The sequence below is a fragment of the Ranitomeya imitator genome, chromosome 3, assembly GCF_032444005.1.
Source record: "Ranitomeya imitator isolate aRanImi1 chromosome 3, aRanImi1.pri, whole genome shotgun sequence".
Classification (NCBI taxonomy): Eukaryota; Metazoa; Chordata; class Amphibia; order Anura; family Dendrobatidae; genus Ranitomeya; species Ranitomeya imitator.
In genome coordinates this window covers 470,541,850-470,557,153 of record NC_091284.1, presented here as the reverse complement: position 1 = coordinate 470,557,153, position 15,304 = coordinate 470,541,850, and the positions used below count along the sequence as shown (strand labels likewise).

The following is a 15,304-nucleotide window of genomic DNA, read 5'->3' as shown; positions in this document are numbered from 1 at the left end:
GTTAAGTGGGTTTAATACAGTATAAAAATAATGGAAAAATAACTAATGATTGTTAAGAAAGTAATGTTGCCAAAGCTGTGCAAGCACACTGACTAAGGGCCTACTACACACAATGTAGCCACTATTTGCCCAGGTAGACTGAGTGCACGGAGTGTAGATTTTATTTATAGCAAGGACATCTCGGGTGATGCAACAAAGTGAGAAATTATTATTCGGAGACAAAATATTCTCAGTAAATCCAGTACTGGGGACCTTAAAGGGGTTCACAAAAGACATTGTTTTGGCCAACATTAGATTGGGGGGGATATCAGCAACTCCATTGATTAGATTATTAATGTGACCGCAGCGCTTGTACGTTGTTACTCCATTCATCATTCAGGATATGCACAAAGGTAGCTAAACCTCGAGCTTTGCTATCTTCAAAAGTCATATAAACAATGAAAAGGTGGAGGAGGGGAATACATGGAACTTTTGCTCGCAAACAAGGTCCAGCTGTGGGACCCCTATTGGCCACACATTTATCACCTATCTTTTAGATAGTTGGTAGGTTCTATGGGACAACTTCTGCTAAGGTCCTTTTACACTAAGATTATTAGGAACACTTTTCATGATAATCAAAGGCTAAACAGGCTGCTGTTCACAAGACGAATGAGCAAAATATTGGTTCGAGGGATGAAATTATCTTTAGTGCTGCACAAAAGGTCATCCTACTTGGCAGCACATCGTCCTGCGTAAACAATGGCAGCCTGTGCGCACATAATAATCTATTACAGATCGTTCAGTAAGAGTCTTACCTAAGGTGTCTGGGTTAATCTCTGCTCCATCAACAACAAGTTTGTCACTTCCACCGATATGCAGAGATTTCTGCTTCATTTCTAGCTGTACATGTTATGAAAAGAAATACAATTAAAATGCCAAATAATAACAGTGATGGAGTCATAAAGTAAGTACAGATTACATGAAGAAGAACAGATTCCTACCATCCATATTCTAATCCCATCTGCCAGAGCATACACCTGGGCAAATTCTTCACTTAGACCAAGACTGCCACTACTGAGAACTATAAGAAATGGAAAAAATATGAAATTATTTTACAGAGGACACAAACATACTTTTATCAGGCATCAACCGTTTTAAATAGAAGTAGACCCAGTGATGAATTCCTCACAAGACTTGTCTGGCTTTAGAAATTTAAGCGAGTAACATTTAGTCTGGGTCCATGGTGACTTTGGCTTCGACAAGGGTCGAAAAGCCAAAGTTCGCTGTGTGTAGCTGCTACATTCCAGAATATTGGCAGTGAATGGAGCCACACTGTGACCAGGATGGTACTACTGCCAGCAAACAAGAAAGTTGGACCTTTGGTGACTTGTCACAAATCCCAACGTGGCCCCATCCACTTTCATTATATGGTGGTGCGGAACTTTTGATGTATGTACGCTGTCGCGGCAAGAGTCTCAATGTAGCTACAGACTCATAGTCTTGGAAGGTTGGAGCCAACCGCACATTTACAATGAAAAGGAGTTGAGTCTCTCTCCACGTTCACTATTACTATACTGAGACATTTTATTAGCACATTAACCCCTTCATAACCTTGGGATTTTCTGTTCATCCGTGTTCGTTTTTCACTCCACTTCTTCCCAGAGCCATAACTTTTTTATTTTTCTGTCAATATGGCCATGTGAGGGCTTATTTTTTGCAGGACGAGTTGTACTTTTGAACGACATCATTGGTTTCACCATGTCGTGTACTAGAAAATGGGAAAAAAAATTCCAAGTGCGGTGAAATTGCAAAAAAAAAGTGCAATCCCATGCTTGTTTTTTGTTTGTCTTTTTTGCTAGGTTCACTAAATGCTAAAACTGACCTCCCATTATGATTCTCCAGGTCATTACAAGTTCATAGACACCTAACATGGCTAGGTTATTTTTTTTTTTATCTAAGTGGTGAAAAAAAATTCCAAACTTTGGTTAAAAAAACAAAAAAAACAATTGCGCCATTTTCCGATACCTGTAGCGTCTCCATTTTTCGTGATCTCAGGTTGGGTGAGGGCTTATTTTTTGCGTGCTGAGCTGATGTTTTTAGTGATACCATCTGTTGATCGCCCGTTATCGCATTTTAATGCAATGTTGCAGTGACCAAAAAACGTAATTTTGTCGTTTCAAATTTCTTTCTCGCTACGCCGTTTAACGATCAGGTTAATCCTTTTTATTTTATTGATAGATCGGACGATTCGAAACGTGGCGATACCAAATATGTGTATATTTTTTTTTAAATTCGTTTATTAATTCCAGAGTAAACAAACAATGCACACATTACATTTATCATTATTAAGTATACCATCAGATACAAATGATTACAGAACATCATATCCAAAGTTCACAGAAGTAATAAACTGTGCATGTTGAATCACTAGTACCTACAAAATACCTACTATACAACTTAAACAACTTTAACCATTAGTAGTAAGTCACCAAAAGAAAAACAGATTTAAATTTGCTCCGCAACGATGTCCCAAAATCACATGCCCTCCCTCCCGTGTATATATCTAATCAGCGCAGACTACAGAGTATGATGAGATGAGTTCCATCTACCCCAAATTTTTTCGAATTTACCTGGGCATCCTCTATTATGGTACAGTGTTCTTTCATATGGGATAACAGAGTTCACTAGGTCAATCCAAGCTCCGAGAGACGGGGAGGAGCTCCCCATCCACCTTAATGCCAGTACCTTTCGTGCTAAGAAGAGCGTTTCTCGAAGGAAGATCCCAGTATGGTGATCCCATGACTCTGTATCCCACACCCCGAATAAGCAAGTCAATGGTTCAAGTGGGACAGGGATTGACAATAAAGATGTTAACAATGTCGTGACCTCTTTCCAATAGTGAAAAATTACTGGGCACCTCCATATCATATGGATAAAATCCGCATCACGTGTGTAGCATCGTAGGCAGTCTGACGTATGGAGGCGACCCATTTTAAAAAGTCGTGTTGGGGTCAAATAAGTCTGATATATAATATATAGCTGGGTCATCCTGTTATTAACTGAGGGAGAAACTTTAGTTGGAGATTCTAGAATATCTTCCCACTCCTCTCCCAGTGTATCGGGAAGGAGTCCCTCCCATTTCTTTTTTAAGGAGTTAATAGTGAGCCCATCTCCCACGGATAATAGATATGTGTATAAAGAGGAAATGAGTCCCTGAGGACCCTGTGATTTGAGAATGCCTATAAGGGGTAGAGATGAAATTGCTCGACTTGCACCCATATTTCGCATATGTGACTGGAAAGCTGACCTTAGCTGTAAATAACGGAAGAATTGAGATCTTGGGATATTGTAGGTATCCCGTAATTGTTCAAAGGATACAAAAACCTCCTGGTCATATATATTGCCCACCGAGAGAACACCATATGAGATCCAGAACTCAGTAGATGGGTGATTAAGTAATTCTGGGAAATAACTATTATGCCACAGTGGCATTTCGGCTATTATATCTGCAAATTTTATAACTTTTTTAATTTGTCTCCATATTAATCTCGCTTGTCGAAGCAATGGCAGCAAACGGGGAGCACTGACTTTCTCCATTTCCAAAAAACCCAATGGACAGTCAATCCGGGCAGAATGGATTAAATGACTTTCTGAATTAGGTAGGGAGTTGCTAGGCATCCACTTGCTTATCGCCCTAGCCTGCCCGGCAAGATAGTATAGATAAAAGTCTGGTAAGGCTGCCCCACCCCCCTTTTTCGGTCTCTGTAGAGTAGATCGTTTGAGTTTGGGTCTGGTCTTCCCCCATATAAAGGACGTGGTTAGGGAGTTTAAGTTTGCAAAGAAAGACTTGGGTATTGGCACAGCACTATGTTGGAGACAATAATTAAATTTGGGGAGCAATATCATTTTAATTAAATTAATGCGACCTGCAACGGAGAGAGGGAGTTTGCTCCAGGTTATAAATTTAGATTTGACCAGGTCTAATAGTGGATAAATATTAAGTCGTAGGTCCAGCTGACTATATTGAGACATATGAATTCCTAGATATTTGAAACTGGAGACTACAGGTAGTGACGAGAGATTTTTGAGACAGGGCATCGGCGCATGAGACAGAGGCATCAGAGTAGACTTATCCCAATTTATATAGAGACCAGAGAGTTTACTAAAATTATCAATAGTCGTTATTACTCGTGGTAGTGTTTCTTCTATTTTATTCATAAATATGATCATATCATCAGCATAAAGACAGATGGTATCCACACGATCCGCAATATTTATTCCTTTAATATCCATGGAGGACCTTATGCGTATTGCCAAGACTTCTATCGCGAGGGCAAAGGGAGCCGGGGACAAAGGACATCCCTGACGGGTTCCCCTATGCAAGGTAAAGGAATCAGAGATACCCGCCTAATATTAATGGAGGTACTTTTCCCGGGCATAAAGCCAGTTTGATCTGGGTGTATAAGGTCTAATATGATCGCATTTAGTCTAGTAGCCAATATTTTAGTTAAGATTTTATAATCTACGTTTACCAATGATATGGGGCGATATGATCCACACTCCAAGGGGTCCTTTCCCTCATTTTTAAGTACAATGATATTTGCATCATAAAATATTTCAGGCATAATTTCTCCCTCCCATATATTCTGAAGCACCTTCAATAAAAGTGGTGCCAGGTGGTCCCGATATTTTTTATAGAACTCAACGGGAAACCCGTCAGGTCCAGGGGCCTTCCCGGTGGCCATGTCCATTATAGCATGTTCCACTTCCTCCAGAGTAAACTCTGCCTCCATAAAAGCTTGCTGGGTTGGGCTCAGTGAGGGGAATGTTATATCTGATAAATAGTCTGCACATTCAGGGACCCCAAGACCACTACCCGATTTGTACAATGACTTATAGTAACTAATTACAAAAACATCGAAGAATTTCCTCAGTAGAGGATACCAATGAACCATCGAGTGTCCGAAAATATGTGTATATTTGATTTTATTTTTATTGTTTTATTTTGAATGGAGCGAAAGGGGGTTGATTTAAACTTTTATATATTTTTTTTTATTTATTTCATTATTTTTTTTTTTTTTTTTACTTTTTTCATGCTTCAATAGCCTTCATGGGAGGCTAGAAGCTGGCATAGCCTGATCGGCTCTGCTAGATAGTAGCGATCTGATGATCGCTCCTATGTAGCTTAATTACAGGCTTGCTATGAGCGCCGACCACAGGGTGGCGCTCACAGCAAACAGGCATCAGTAAATATAGAGGTCTCAAGGACCTCTATGGTTAATATCCTGACGCTTTGCTGACCCCCGATCATGTGACGGGGTCGGCGATGCGCGCATTTCCAGCCACGCGGCTGGAAGCGGTAGTTAAATGGCGCTGTCAGCGATTGACAGCGGCATTTAACTAGTTAACAGCGGCGTGTGGACCGCGATTCCACTCGCCGCTATTGCGGGCACATGTCAGCTGTTCAAAACAGCTGACACGTCGCGGCTTTTACGTGGGCTCAAAGCCGGAGCCCACATCAAAGCAGGGGATCTGACCTCGGACGTACTATCCCGTCTGAGGTCAGAAAGGGGTTAAGTAAAGTTCTCATTCTACTTTATATCATAGGTGAATACACGATGGGTTCTCAAATTCAAAAACAGAATACAAGTCAAAGGTGGATGAATATCCTGCATTTACCATCGCACTTTGCATCGGGACAGAAGGAATGCCAAGGACAGCGACTAAAGATTCTCATTCTACTAAATGTTTTACTCTGTATAAAACGTTTGGCAAGTGGCTTCCATGGACAGCGACTGAGCTCTGGAGTTTCATATTTAATAATTTGTTTTAAGGATTATTAGGGTCTGCTGCCAATTGTGTGACTGTCAAAACAAACATTGTGGCAAACTGCTTATTTCACTTGCAAAACAATTGCTCGGATTTTTTTTTTACCGCAGTCTATTTTCAATAAAATATAGGGATTTTTGTATACTCACCACAAAATCCTTTTCTCCGAGCCATTCATTGGGGGACACAGACTGTGGGGTGTGTGCTGCTGCCACTAGAAGACTGACACTAAGTGATACAAAGAATTTAGCTCCTCCCCTGCATTATACACCCTCCTGCTGGCTCTTCGCTAACCAGTTCGGTGCAAAGCAGTAGGAGATCAATAACATATGAGCATATAGCATGTCACATTATATTATACATGAGAGTATAGCATGTCAAATTATAAAACAAGCACAAGCTAATAACAGGGTGGGAGCTGTGTCCCCCCAATGAATGGCTCAGAGAAAAGGATTTTACGGTGAGTACACAAAAATCTTTATTTCTCCATCGCCTCATTGGGGGACATAGACCGTGGGATGTCCCAAAGCAGTCCCTGGGTGGGGACAACATCAGATCAGGCCCTGTGTAACCGCTACTTACAGTCATGGCCAAAAGTATTGACACCCCTGCAATTCTGTCAGATAATACTCATTTTCTTCCTGAAAATGATTGCAAACAAATTATTTGGTATTATCTTCATTTAATTTGTCTTAAATGAAAAAACACAAAAGAGAATGAAGCAAAACATTGATCATTTCACACAAAACTCCAAAAATGGGCCAGACAAAAGTATTGGCACCCTCAGCCTAATACTTGGTTGCACAACCTTTAACCAAAATAACTGCGACCAACCGCTTAAGGTAACCATCAATGAGTTTCTTACAATGCTCTGCTGGAATTTTAGACCATTCTTCTTTGGCAAACTGCTCCAGGTCCCTGATATTTGAAGGGTGCCTTCTCCAAACTGCCATTTTTAGATCTCTCCACAGGTGTTCTATGGGATTCAGGTCTGGACTCATTGCTGGCCACCTTAGACGTCTCTAGTGCTTTCTTTCAAACCATTTTCTAGTGCTTTTTGAAGTGTGTTTTGGGTCATTGTCCTGCTGGAAGACCCATGACCTCTGAGGGAGATCCAGCTTTCTCACACTGGGCCCTACATTATGCTGCAAAATTTGTTGGTAGTCTTCAGACTTCATAATGCCATGCACACGGTCAAGCAGTTCAGTGCCAGAGGCAGCAAAGCAACCTCAAAACATCAGGGAACCTCCGCCATGTTTGACTATAGGGACCGTGTTCTTTTCTTTGAATGCCTCTTTTTTCTCCTGTAAACTCTATGTTGATGCCTTTGCCCAAAAAGCTCTACTTTTGTCTCATCTGACCAGAGAACATTCTTCCAAAACGTTTTAGGCTTTTTCAGGTAAGTTTTGGCAAACTCCAGCCTGGCTTTTTTATGTCTCGGGGTAAGAAGTGGGGTCTTCCTGGGTCTCCTACCATACAGTCCCTTTTCATTCAGACGCCGACGGATAGTACGGGTTGACACTGTTATACCCTCGGACTGCAGGGCAGCTTGAACTTGTTTGGATGTTAGTCGAGGTTCTTTATCCAACATCCGCACAATCTTGCGTTGAAATCTCTTGTCAATTTTTCTTTTCCGTTCACATCTAGGGGCCACAGTGCCATGGGCTTTAAACTTCTTGATGACACTGCGCACGGTAGACACAGGAACATTCAGGTCTTTGAAGATGGACTTGTAGCCTTGAGATTGCTCATGCTTCCTCACAATTTGGTTTCTCAAGTCCTCAGACAGTTCTTTGGTCTTTCTTTTCTCCATGCTCAATGTGGTACACACAAGGACACAGGACAGAGGTTGAGTCAACTTTAATCCATGTCAACTAGCTGCAAGTGTGATTTAGTTATTGCCAACACCTGTTAGGTGCCACAGGTAAGTTACAGGTGCTGTTAATTATACAAATTAGAGAAGCATCACATGATTTTTCGAACAGTGCCAATACTTTTGTCCACCCCCTTTTTTTATATTTGCTGTGGAATTATATCCACTTTGGCTTTAGGACAATTCTTTTTGTGTTTTTTATTCATTTAGGACAAATTAAATGAAGACAATAATACCAAATAATTTGTGTTTACAATCATTTTCAGGAACAAAATGAGTATTATCTGACAGAATCGCAGGGGTGTCAATACTTTTGGCCATGACTGTACAAGTGCGCCACCGCGGCCTGCAGAGTCCGCCTGCCCAGACTCACACCTGTGGAAATCTGGGAATGATAGTGCTTCAAGAATGCATGCGGACTGGACCAACCCGAAAGCTTGCAGGCGTGCTTTGCCGACACCTGGTGCCTAGAACCCAAGAAACCTCGATAGACAGGGAGGTAGGCTGACATCTAACACGGAAGGACTTCTGGATGGTGTAACAAATCCACCAGGCTAACATGGCCGATGAAACGGCTAGACCCTTCCTTTAACCGTCGGGAAGCCTTCTTACCGTCAGGAATCCCAAATAAAGCGTCCAACCTTCAGAAGGACGCAGTCCTCGAGACATACCTACTCAGAGCACTAACTTCGCCCAGAATATGGGGATCCTATTCCTTTTTGTGGACTGGTGCCGAAGGAGATGAGGGATGAACGATGTTCTCGTAACAGTGGGAATACAATACCACCTTGGTAACAAGGGACGGGGATGGCCTGAGGACAACCTTGCCTTGAAGGTAATAAGGGAAAAAAAGTCTGAAAGAACAGAGCAGCTAGCTCCAAAGAGTCGTCAGGATGACGAGATTGCAGAGAAAAAAGGGTGACCTTCCCTGATAGTAAAGTCTGTCTGGATCAAAAGGAGTCTACTGTAAGACTCCCAGGACCATTAAGGTCCCAAAGATCTAACGGTATGCGATAGGGAAGAACCACATGTGAAGACTCCCTGCGAGGAAGTCCATATTTGCAGTTTTGTTGCAATAAGATGGAAAAATACTAGTTCCGCAAACTAAAAAATTCTGACGTGGTCAGTGCGGATCTCCCAGGATCACTGGGGCCCTTCCTGCTTCCGAAAGGCTCTCGGAAGTAGTAGAAGAGGCGTTATGGAAACTGGTACCATGGAAGAACCAGAGCATGCACTGCAATGCCTTTTGGATCTCGAGGCCGAACCATGAACTAGAGTACATTGGCGTTCAGTCTGGACACCATCTGACCTACATCTGAAGTGCTCCAGAAAAGGCAGATCTGATGGAAGACTTCCGGGTGAAGTTCCCACTCACTTGAGGCGGGACCCTGACGGCATCTGCCGTCCAGAGTTCTACTCCTGGGATGTGTAGTGCCGAGATCACCTGAATGATAGATCTCGGCCCATCAGAGAATGTGAGGTACCTCAAACATGAAGCCTGACCATTGGGACCTGCTAGATGATTGACGTATGGCACAGCCCTTGCATTGTCCGATTGAATTGGGATGGGGTGACCCACCAGAAGGCAGTGGACCTGCTGTAGAATTAGCTGTACCGTTCGGATCCCCAGTATAATGATCAGGAGAAGAGGACTGGCATCGGAAGTCACTAATAACCATTAAACCGGGAGAAAGTATCGCCCCTGGATGAGGAAGGAGCTCAGAGACTACCCTCTGAAAGCCTGTTTGACCTGCAGAAAACGAGAGGAGCGAAGGAAACCGCTTTCATTGTTGTCACCATTTTCCCTCTAAACCCTCCTAGCAAATCGAAGGGATGAGTGAGCAAGTGCGCAAGCTCCCTGTTGAAGGGCCATGGCCTTGTCTCAAGGGAGAATTACCAACCTTCTGGAAGTGTCCAGGATCATCCTCAAAAAGGAATCTGCTGGGCTGAAATGAGGAAAAGCTTGTCTAAGTTTACTGTAGCTGCCAGCCCCGGTGAGAAAGGGTATTGCAAGAGGTATAGACGACTCAGTGCAGTCCTGGAAGAGCGGCTAAAAAGTCGACCAGATAGGGCAGGACGACCATGCGTCTAGGGTGCAAGAGAAACATGACAGCCGCCATAACCCCTGCAAATACTCTGGGTGCGGTAGCAAGGCTGAAGGACAAGGTCGTGATTTGAAAATGCTGTTAGCGAATGGAAAAGCGAAAGAATTTTTGAAGAAGGGGAAAAAAAAAAAAATCGAAATGTGAAGGTAAGCATCCCGAATGTCGGTGGATGCCAGAAACAACACCTTTCTCCGTTGAAGTAGTGGCTGAGCAGAGGAACTCCATCCGAAGAAGGGGGACCTTGTCAAGCTTGGTAGAAGTTTGACGTCCAGGATCGGTCTTACTTTTCGGTCCCCTTTTTGGAACCAAGATCCCTTAGATCTAGACCGTCCTGGTCAACTCATCCACTGCTGGTTGGGTCTATAGGTAACATGCGATCCTTTGTTCCTGTGTGGGGAACGCTCCCAACTTCTCACCGAATAACTGATCACCCTAGTAAGGGAGTGATGTCAGAGGCTTTTTGAACGCAGAGTACGCTTACATTCTCTGAGCTATAAAGTCCTTCTGAGTGTAATGGTATTTGCTGCTGACAGCGCCGCGCAAGTAGCCGCCTCCGAGAGGCGTGAAGCAGCTAGTCTCCCACTCAAGAAATTTGATTGACCAGCGGTACTGTCTTCGGGAAAAGGTTACTGTTGTGAATCAAGGAAGTTAAGGTCTCCGACCAGGAGACCATTGCTGTAGCAACCCATGCGGCGGCTAAAGAAGGGTAGAGCGCTGAACCCGAGGCCGCAAGACGGAACGAACCAGATTTGCTATCTGACAGTCCGTTGTATTATTTAATTGATGACCCATCGGGCAGGGATACTGGAAGGTATACCACAGGAGATTCTACCCTGTTAATCTGGCAAGTGGTAGAATGCGCGGCTGCATCTGGAAGGCCAAGAAAAGCCGTCTCTTGCAAATCGCCGCTTTCTTTTGACGGTGCTGAGTTAAAATGATGAACCCTCAATCTACCATCCTCTTAACAGGTAAGTGGAGACGGATCGTCTGCCTTCTTGCATCATCTGCTTAATAGTGGTGATGCAAAGGGGGATGTTCGGACGCCAAAAAGGGTGCCTCTGTACATCCACAGAGTTCAGGTCACCGGGTGGACAGGGCTAATTGTCTGGTGTTAGGCCTGGCTGCAGAAGAGGATACATGGAGGCGACACTCCGTGGGCTCGTCTATTGATGTGTTGGGAGATCGGTGCCCTTTAAAAGGATCTGTTGCCCCTAAGAATCAGACCTGGCATGGCATCCCACATCCTAGAGGGGTATACGTGGAGGGGACACCCCACGTGTTTGCATATTGGCCGAAAAAGGATACCGCGCTTGCAGAGGCTTCTGTCCAGTGAATCACTTAACCGGACGCTCCCTGTCCGGGTGAATGGCAAATGCTCTCCTCATGAGGGACACTGTGTGAGCTAAAGCCGAACCGAGGTCCTCGCCAATCTACAGAGATTGGTTGATGATATAAATAGGCAAATCCATTCTTTTCTGAAGTTCTGGTGAGTCCAGAACCAAGGCAATATCCGATCCATATTCAGAGACTTGTTCTCAGCAAATCATTGGTGAGGGATCAGGAAATTAAACTTTCGTTTTCTAGGCGCGTGTACGTTTCTAGACGCCTGTACGTTTCTAGAAAACTTGCGGCCCCTGCTAGCCGACGGCTCGCATGAAGGAGAGGGACCATCTATATCGGTCCTGCGAGCACTCCGAGCCACAGAGGGTTCACGGAGGGATTCAATCTCTTGGTCAGAGAAGCCGTGGGTTGCGGCAGTGACAAAGCCCACTCAGGGAACTAGGTACTCTGGGATAAGCTGGGGTGGGCGGCGGAGGGAACCTGAGCTCATTTAGGGAGACCGGTTTCGGACTGGTCATGTGCCTTTAAGACAGGGAATATTTGTCATGAGCCTTTAAGACTAGGGGATACTGGTTCTGTGCCATTAAAAAAAGGGAATGCTGGTCAAGTGCCTTTAAGACAAGGGAATGCTGGTCATGTGCCTTTAAGACCAGGGAATACTGGTCTTGTGGCTTTAAGACCAGGGAATGCTGGTCATGTGCCTTTAAGACTACAGATTACTGGTCGTGTGCCTTTAAGACCAGGAAATACTGGTCATGTGCCTTTAAGCACAGGGGGAAGAGCAGTACTTTCTTACCCTGCTGCATGTGCCCCTTCAATGCAGAACCATAGCCCCTGTGACTTCCATGAATAGGCCCAAGCCGAGGCCTAAATTTCTGCAGCCGGAGGGAGCAATACCAGGGGTAGAATAGAGAGGCGTTGGCGGTTGGTCGAGAGAAGCGAGCGTTCCCGTGCCAGGTGAGAAGCGCCAGAAAAAGTGGGCGGAGCCGCCTTAGCGTGCCATCGTGCGGGCGCGTCTTCCGGGATGCGGCCTACACATCGGCCAAAGCCGGGGGCTAAATTTTTGCAGCCGACCGGAGAGTTACCTCAGGGAGGTGGGCCGCAGGGAAGCCATGGCTGAGGCTGCCTGTCAACATGTGAATATCCCATCGCTGACTGGATCCACTCACTATCGGTGCGCGTCTCAGCATGGAGCCGCCGCGATGACTGGGTTTCAGCGCCGAGGAAAGCGCACGCACGCTATTGTTCTGCTGCAGGTCCACCCTGCGTGGATGGTGCAGGGATGAAGGGGTAAACCTCAATCCACCGTCCCTTTGTTAGGGAGGTGGCGAGAGACCGTCCGCCTCCTTGTACCATATGCTTTAACAGTGGTGTGACAGTGGGGGCTGCTCGGACGCTGAAGAGAGGGTGCCTCTGTGCAGCCACGGAGTTCAGCCCCCGGGTGGACAGGGCCAGTTGTCCGGCAATAGCCATGGCTGGGGAAGAGGATATGTGGAGGCGACACTCCATGTGCTCGTCTGTTGATGGTGTGGAGAGATCGGTGCCCTTGAAGGGACCTGTCACCCCTAAGAATCAGCTCAGGCGTGGCACGTCGCAGGAGAGGATACGGAGAGGCGACACTCTCTGTGCTCCCCTGTTGATGGTTCGGGGAGATCGGAACCTTGAAAGGATCAGTCGCCCCTTCGTTGTAAAAAGTTTAATCAAAAATGTAAAGATAAAATAATAAAGAGTTGTGGGTCTCAATAGCAGACCTGTCCGCACTAAGCAAGAACTGATTAGCTGAGAGCCAGCAGGAGGGTGTATACTGCAGGGGAGGAGATCACTTTCTTTGTATCACTTAGTGTCAGCCTCGTAGTGGCAGCAGCATACACCCACTGTCTGTGTCCCCCAATGAGGCGAAGGAGAAATAGGGATTTTTGTGTTACTCACCGTAAAATCCTTTTCTCCGAGACGCTCATTGGGGGACACAGGACTGTGGGGTGTATGCTTCTGCCGCCAGGAGGCTGACACTAAGTAAACTTGAAAAAAAGTTAGCTCCTCCTCCATCGTATACACCCTGACACTGGCTACCAGAGACTCCAGTTTGATGCAAAAAGCAGTAGGAGAACAAAACACAAAAAAATAATATAACAGCATATGTACAGAAAACTTATGTCTAGAAAAGATCCTACTGACTAATGTAATCAGATAAAACCAAAGCCGCCAAAAGGCTACCAGGGAGGGAGCTGTGTCCCCCAATGAGCGTCTCGGAGAAAAGGATTTTACGGTGAGTAACACAAAAATCCCTATTTCTCCTTCGCCTCATTGGGGGACACAGGACTGTGGGATGTCCTAAAGCAGTCCCTGGGTGGGAAAGATAACTCACCAGTAAAAGACATCCAGACAATGGTAGTCCTATAAATGTGCCACTGCTGCTTGAAGAATCCTTCTACCCAGACTTGCATCTGCAGAGGTCTGGGAGTGGACATTATAATGTTTAACAAACGTATGCAGACTAGACCAGGTCGCAGCTTTGCAAACCTGTTCTGCTGAGGCCTGGTGCCGAACGGCCCAGGAAGCCCCCACCGCTCTTGTTGAATGAGCCTTGATTCCGGCCGGAACCGTCATGCCCATGGTGCGATAAGCCTCCAGAATGGTCGCCCTTATCCACCTGGCCAGGGTAGATTTTGAAGCAGCGCATCCCCTCCTGCGACCCTGCGGAAGGACAAATAGAGCATCTGTCTGGCGAAAAGGAGCCGTACGGGAAATATACCTCCTCAGAGCCCTCACCAGATCCAACGTATGGAGAGCTTTTTCTATACGGTGTGTAGTTGCCGGACAAAAAGAGGGCAGAACAATATCTTCATTGATGTGAAAAGATGAAACAACCTTTGGCAAAAAGGACGGTGCCGGTCTGAGAACTACCTTGTCCTGATGAAATTGCAGAAAAGGGGGACGACAAGAAAGAGCTGCCAGCTCCGATACCCGTCTAATGGATGTTAAAGCCACTAAAAATACAACTTTCCAGGAAAGAAACATCAAAGAAACATCTTGCAGAGGCTCAAAAGGAGCGTTCTGTAAAGCCCTTAAGACCAGATTAAGGTCCCAAGCTTCCAAAGGCGTCTTATAAGGAGGGACCTTATGAGCGACTCCCTGGAAAAAAATCCTGACCTGACGATTAGTAGCAATCTTGCGCTGAAAAAGGACTGATAAAGCCGAAATCTGCCTTTTAAGGGTACTTGGAGCAAGCCCAGAATCAAGGCCTGCTTGAAGGAAGGCTAGAATGCTAGGAATGGAAAAACGCAGAGGAGGCAGCCCGCGCACTCTACACCAGGAAAGGAAAACCTTCCAAGTGTGATAGTAAATCCTGGCCGAGACGGGCTTACGTGCACTGATCATGGTATCAGCTACTTTTTGAGAAAACCCTGCCTGAGTTAAAACCCAAGATTCAACGGCCAGGCCGTCAAACGTAGGACCCCTGAGTTCTGGTGGTAGATCGGCCCTTGAGATAAAAGATCCGGCCGATCGGGGAGCCGCCATGGAACCCCGGCGAGAAGTTGTACCAGGTCTGCATACCAGGTTCGTCGAGGCCAATCCGGGGCGATCAGGATAGCCGGCACTCTCTCCGATTTGATCTTCTTGATTACCCTCGGGAGCAGTGCCAGAGGAGGGAACAGATAAGAGAGATGAAATTGGTTCCAAGACCGTACCAGCGCATCCACGGCGATAGCCTGGGGATCTCGGTACCGAGACACAAAACTGGGCACCTTGGCATTCACCTTGGACGCCATTAGATCCACGTCTGGAGTTCCCCAAAGATGGGATATCTGCAAAAAAAACCTCGGGATGGAGAGACCATTCCCCGGAGGCTAGACCCTGACGGCTTAGGAAATCTGCCGCCCAGTTTTCTTCGCCCGGAATGTGGACCGCTGAGATCACAGAGTGATTTCTCTCCGCCCAGAGTAGAATCTGTTTTACCTCCTGCATGGCTGCCTTGCTGCGGGTGCCCCCCTGGTGAATTATGTAAGCTACCGCTGTGGCGTTGTCCGATTGAATTCGGACAGGGGGACCCGCCTGAAGATGGTGAAAACGTAACAAGGCTAGCCGAACTGCTCGAATCTCTAAGATATTGATGGGGAGATCTGATTCCCGAGAAGATCAGCGTCCCTGAGCTGTGTGATGGAAGAACACTGCTCCC

The 15,304-nt window shown here is 45.7% G+C and overlaps 1 protein-coding gene across 1 annotated transcript in view; it reads right to left on the bottom strand.

Annotated features, from left to right (window-relative positions):
- Window positions 1–15,304, bottom strand: part of LOC138670277 (zinc finger ZZ-type and EF-hand domain-containing protein 1-like) — a 306,056-nt gene that overhangs the window by 92,223 nt on the left and 198,529 nt on the right. Inside the window, exons 27-28 of the mRNA XM_069757472.1 lie at window positions 981–1,060; window positions 795–879 (exon numbers count right to left, since the gene is read on the bottom strand). Coding sequence (XP_069613573.1) covers window positions 795–879; window positions 981–1,060 — 165 coding nt within the window. The remainder of the gene's footprint in view (window positions 1–794; window positions 880–980; window positions 1,061–15,304) is intronic.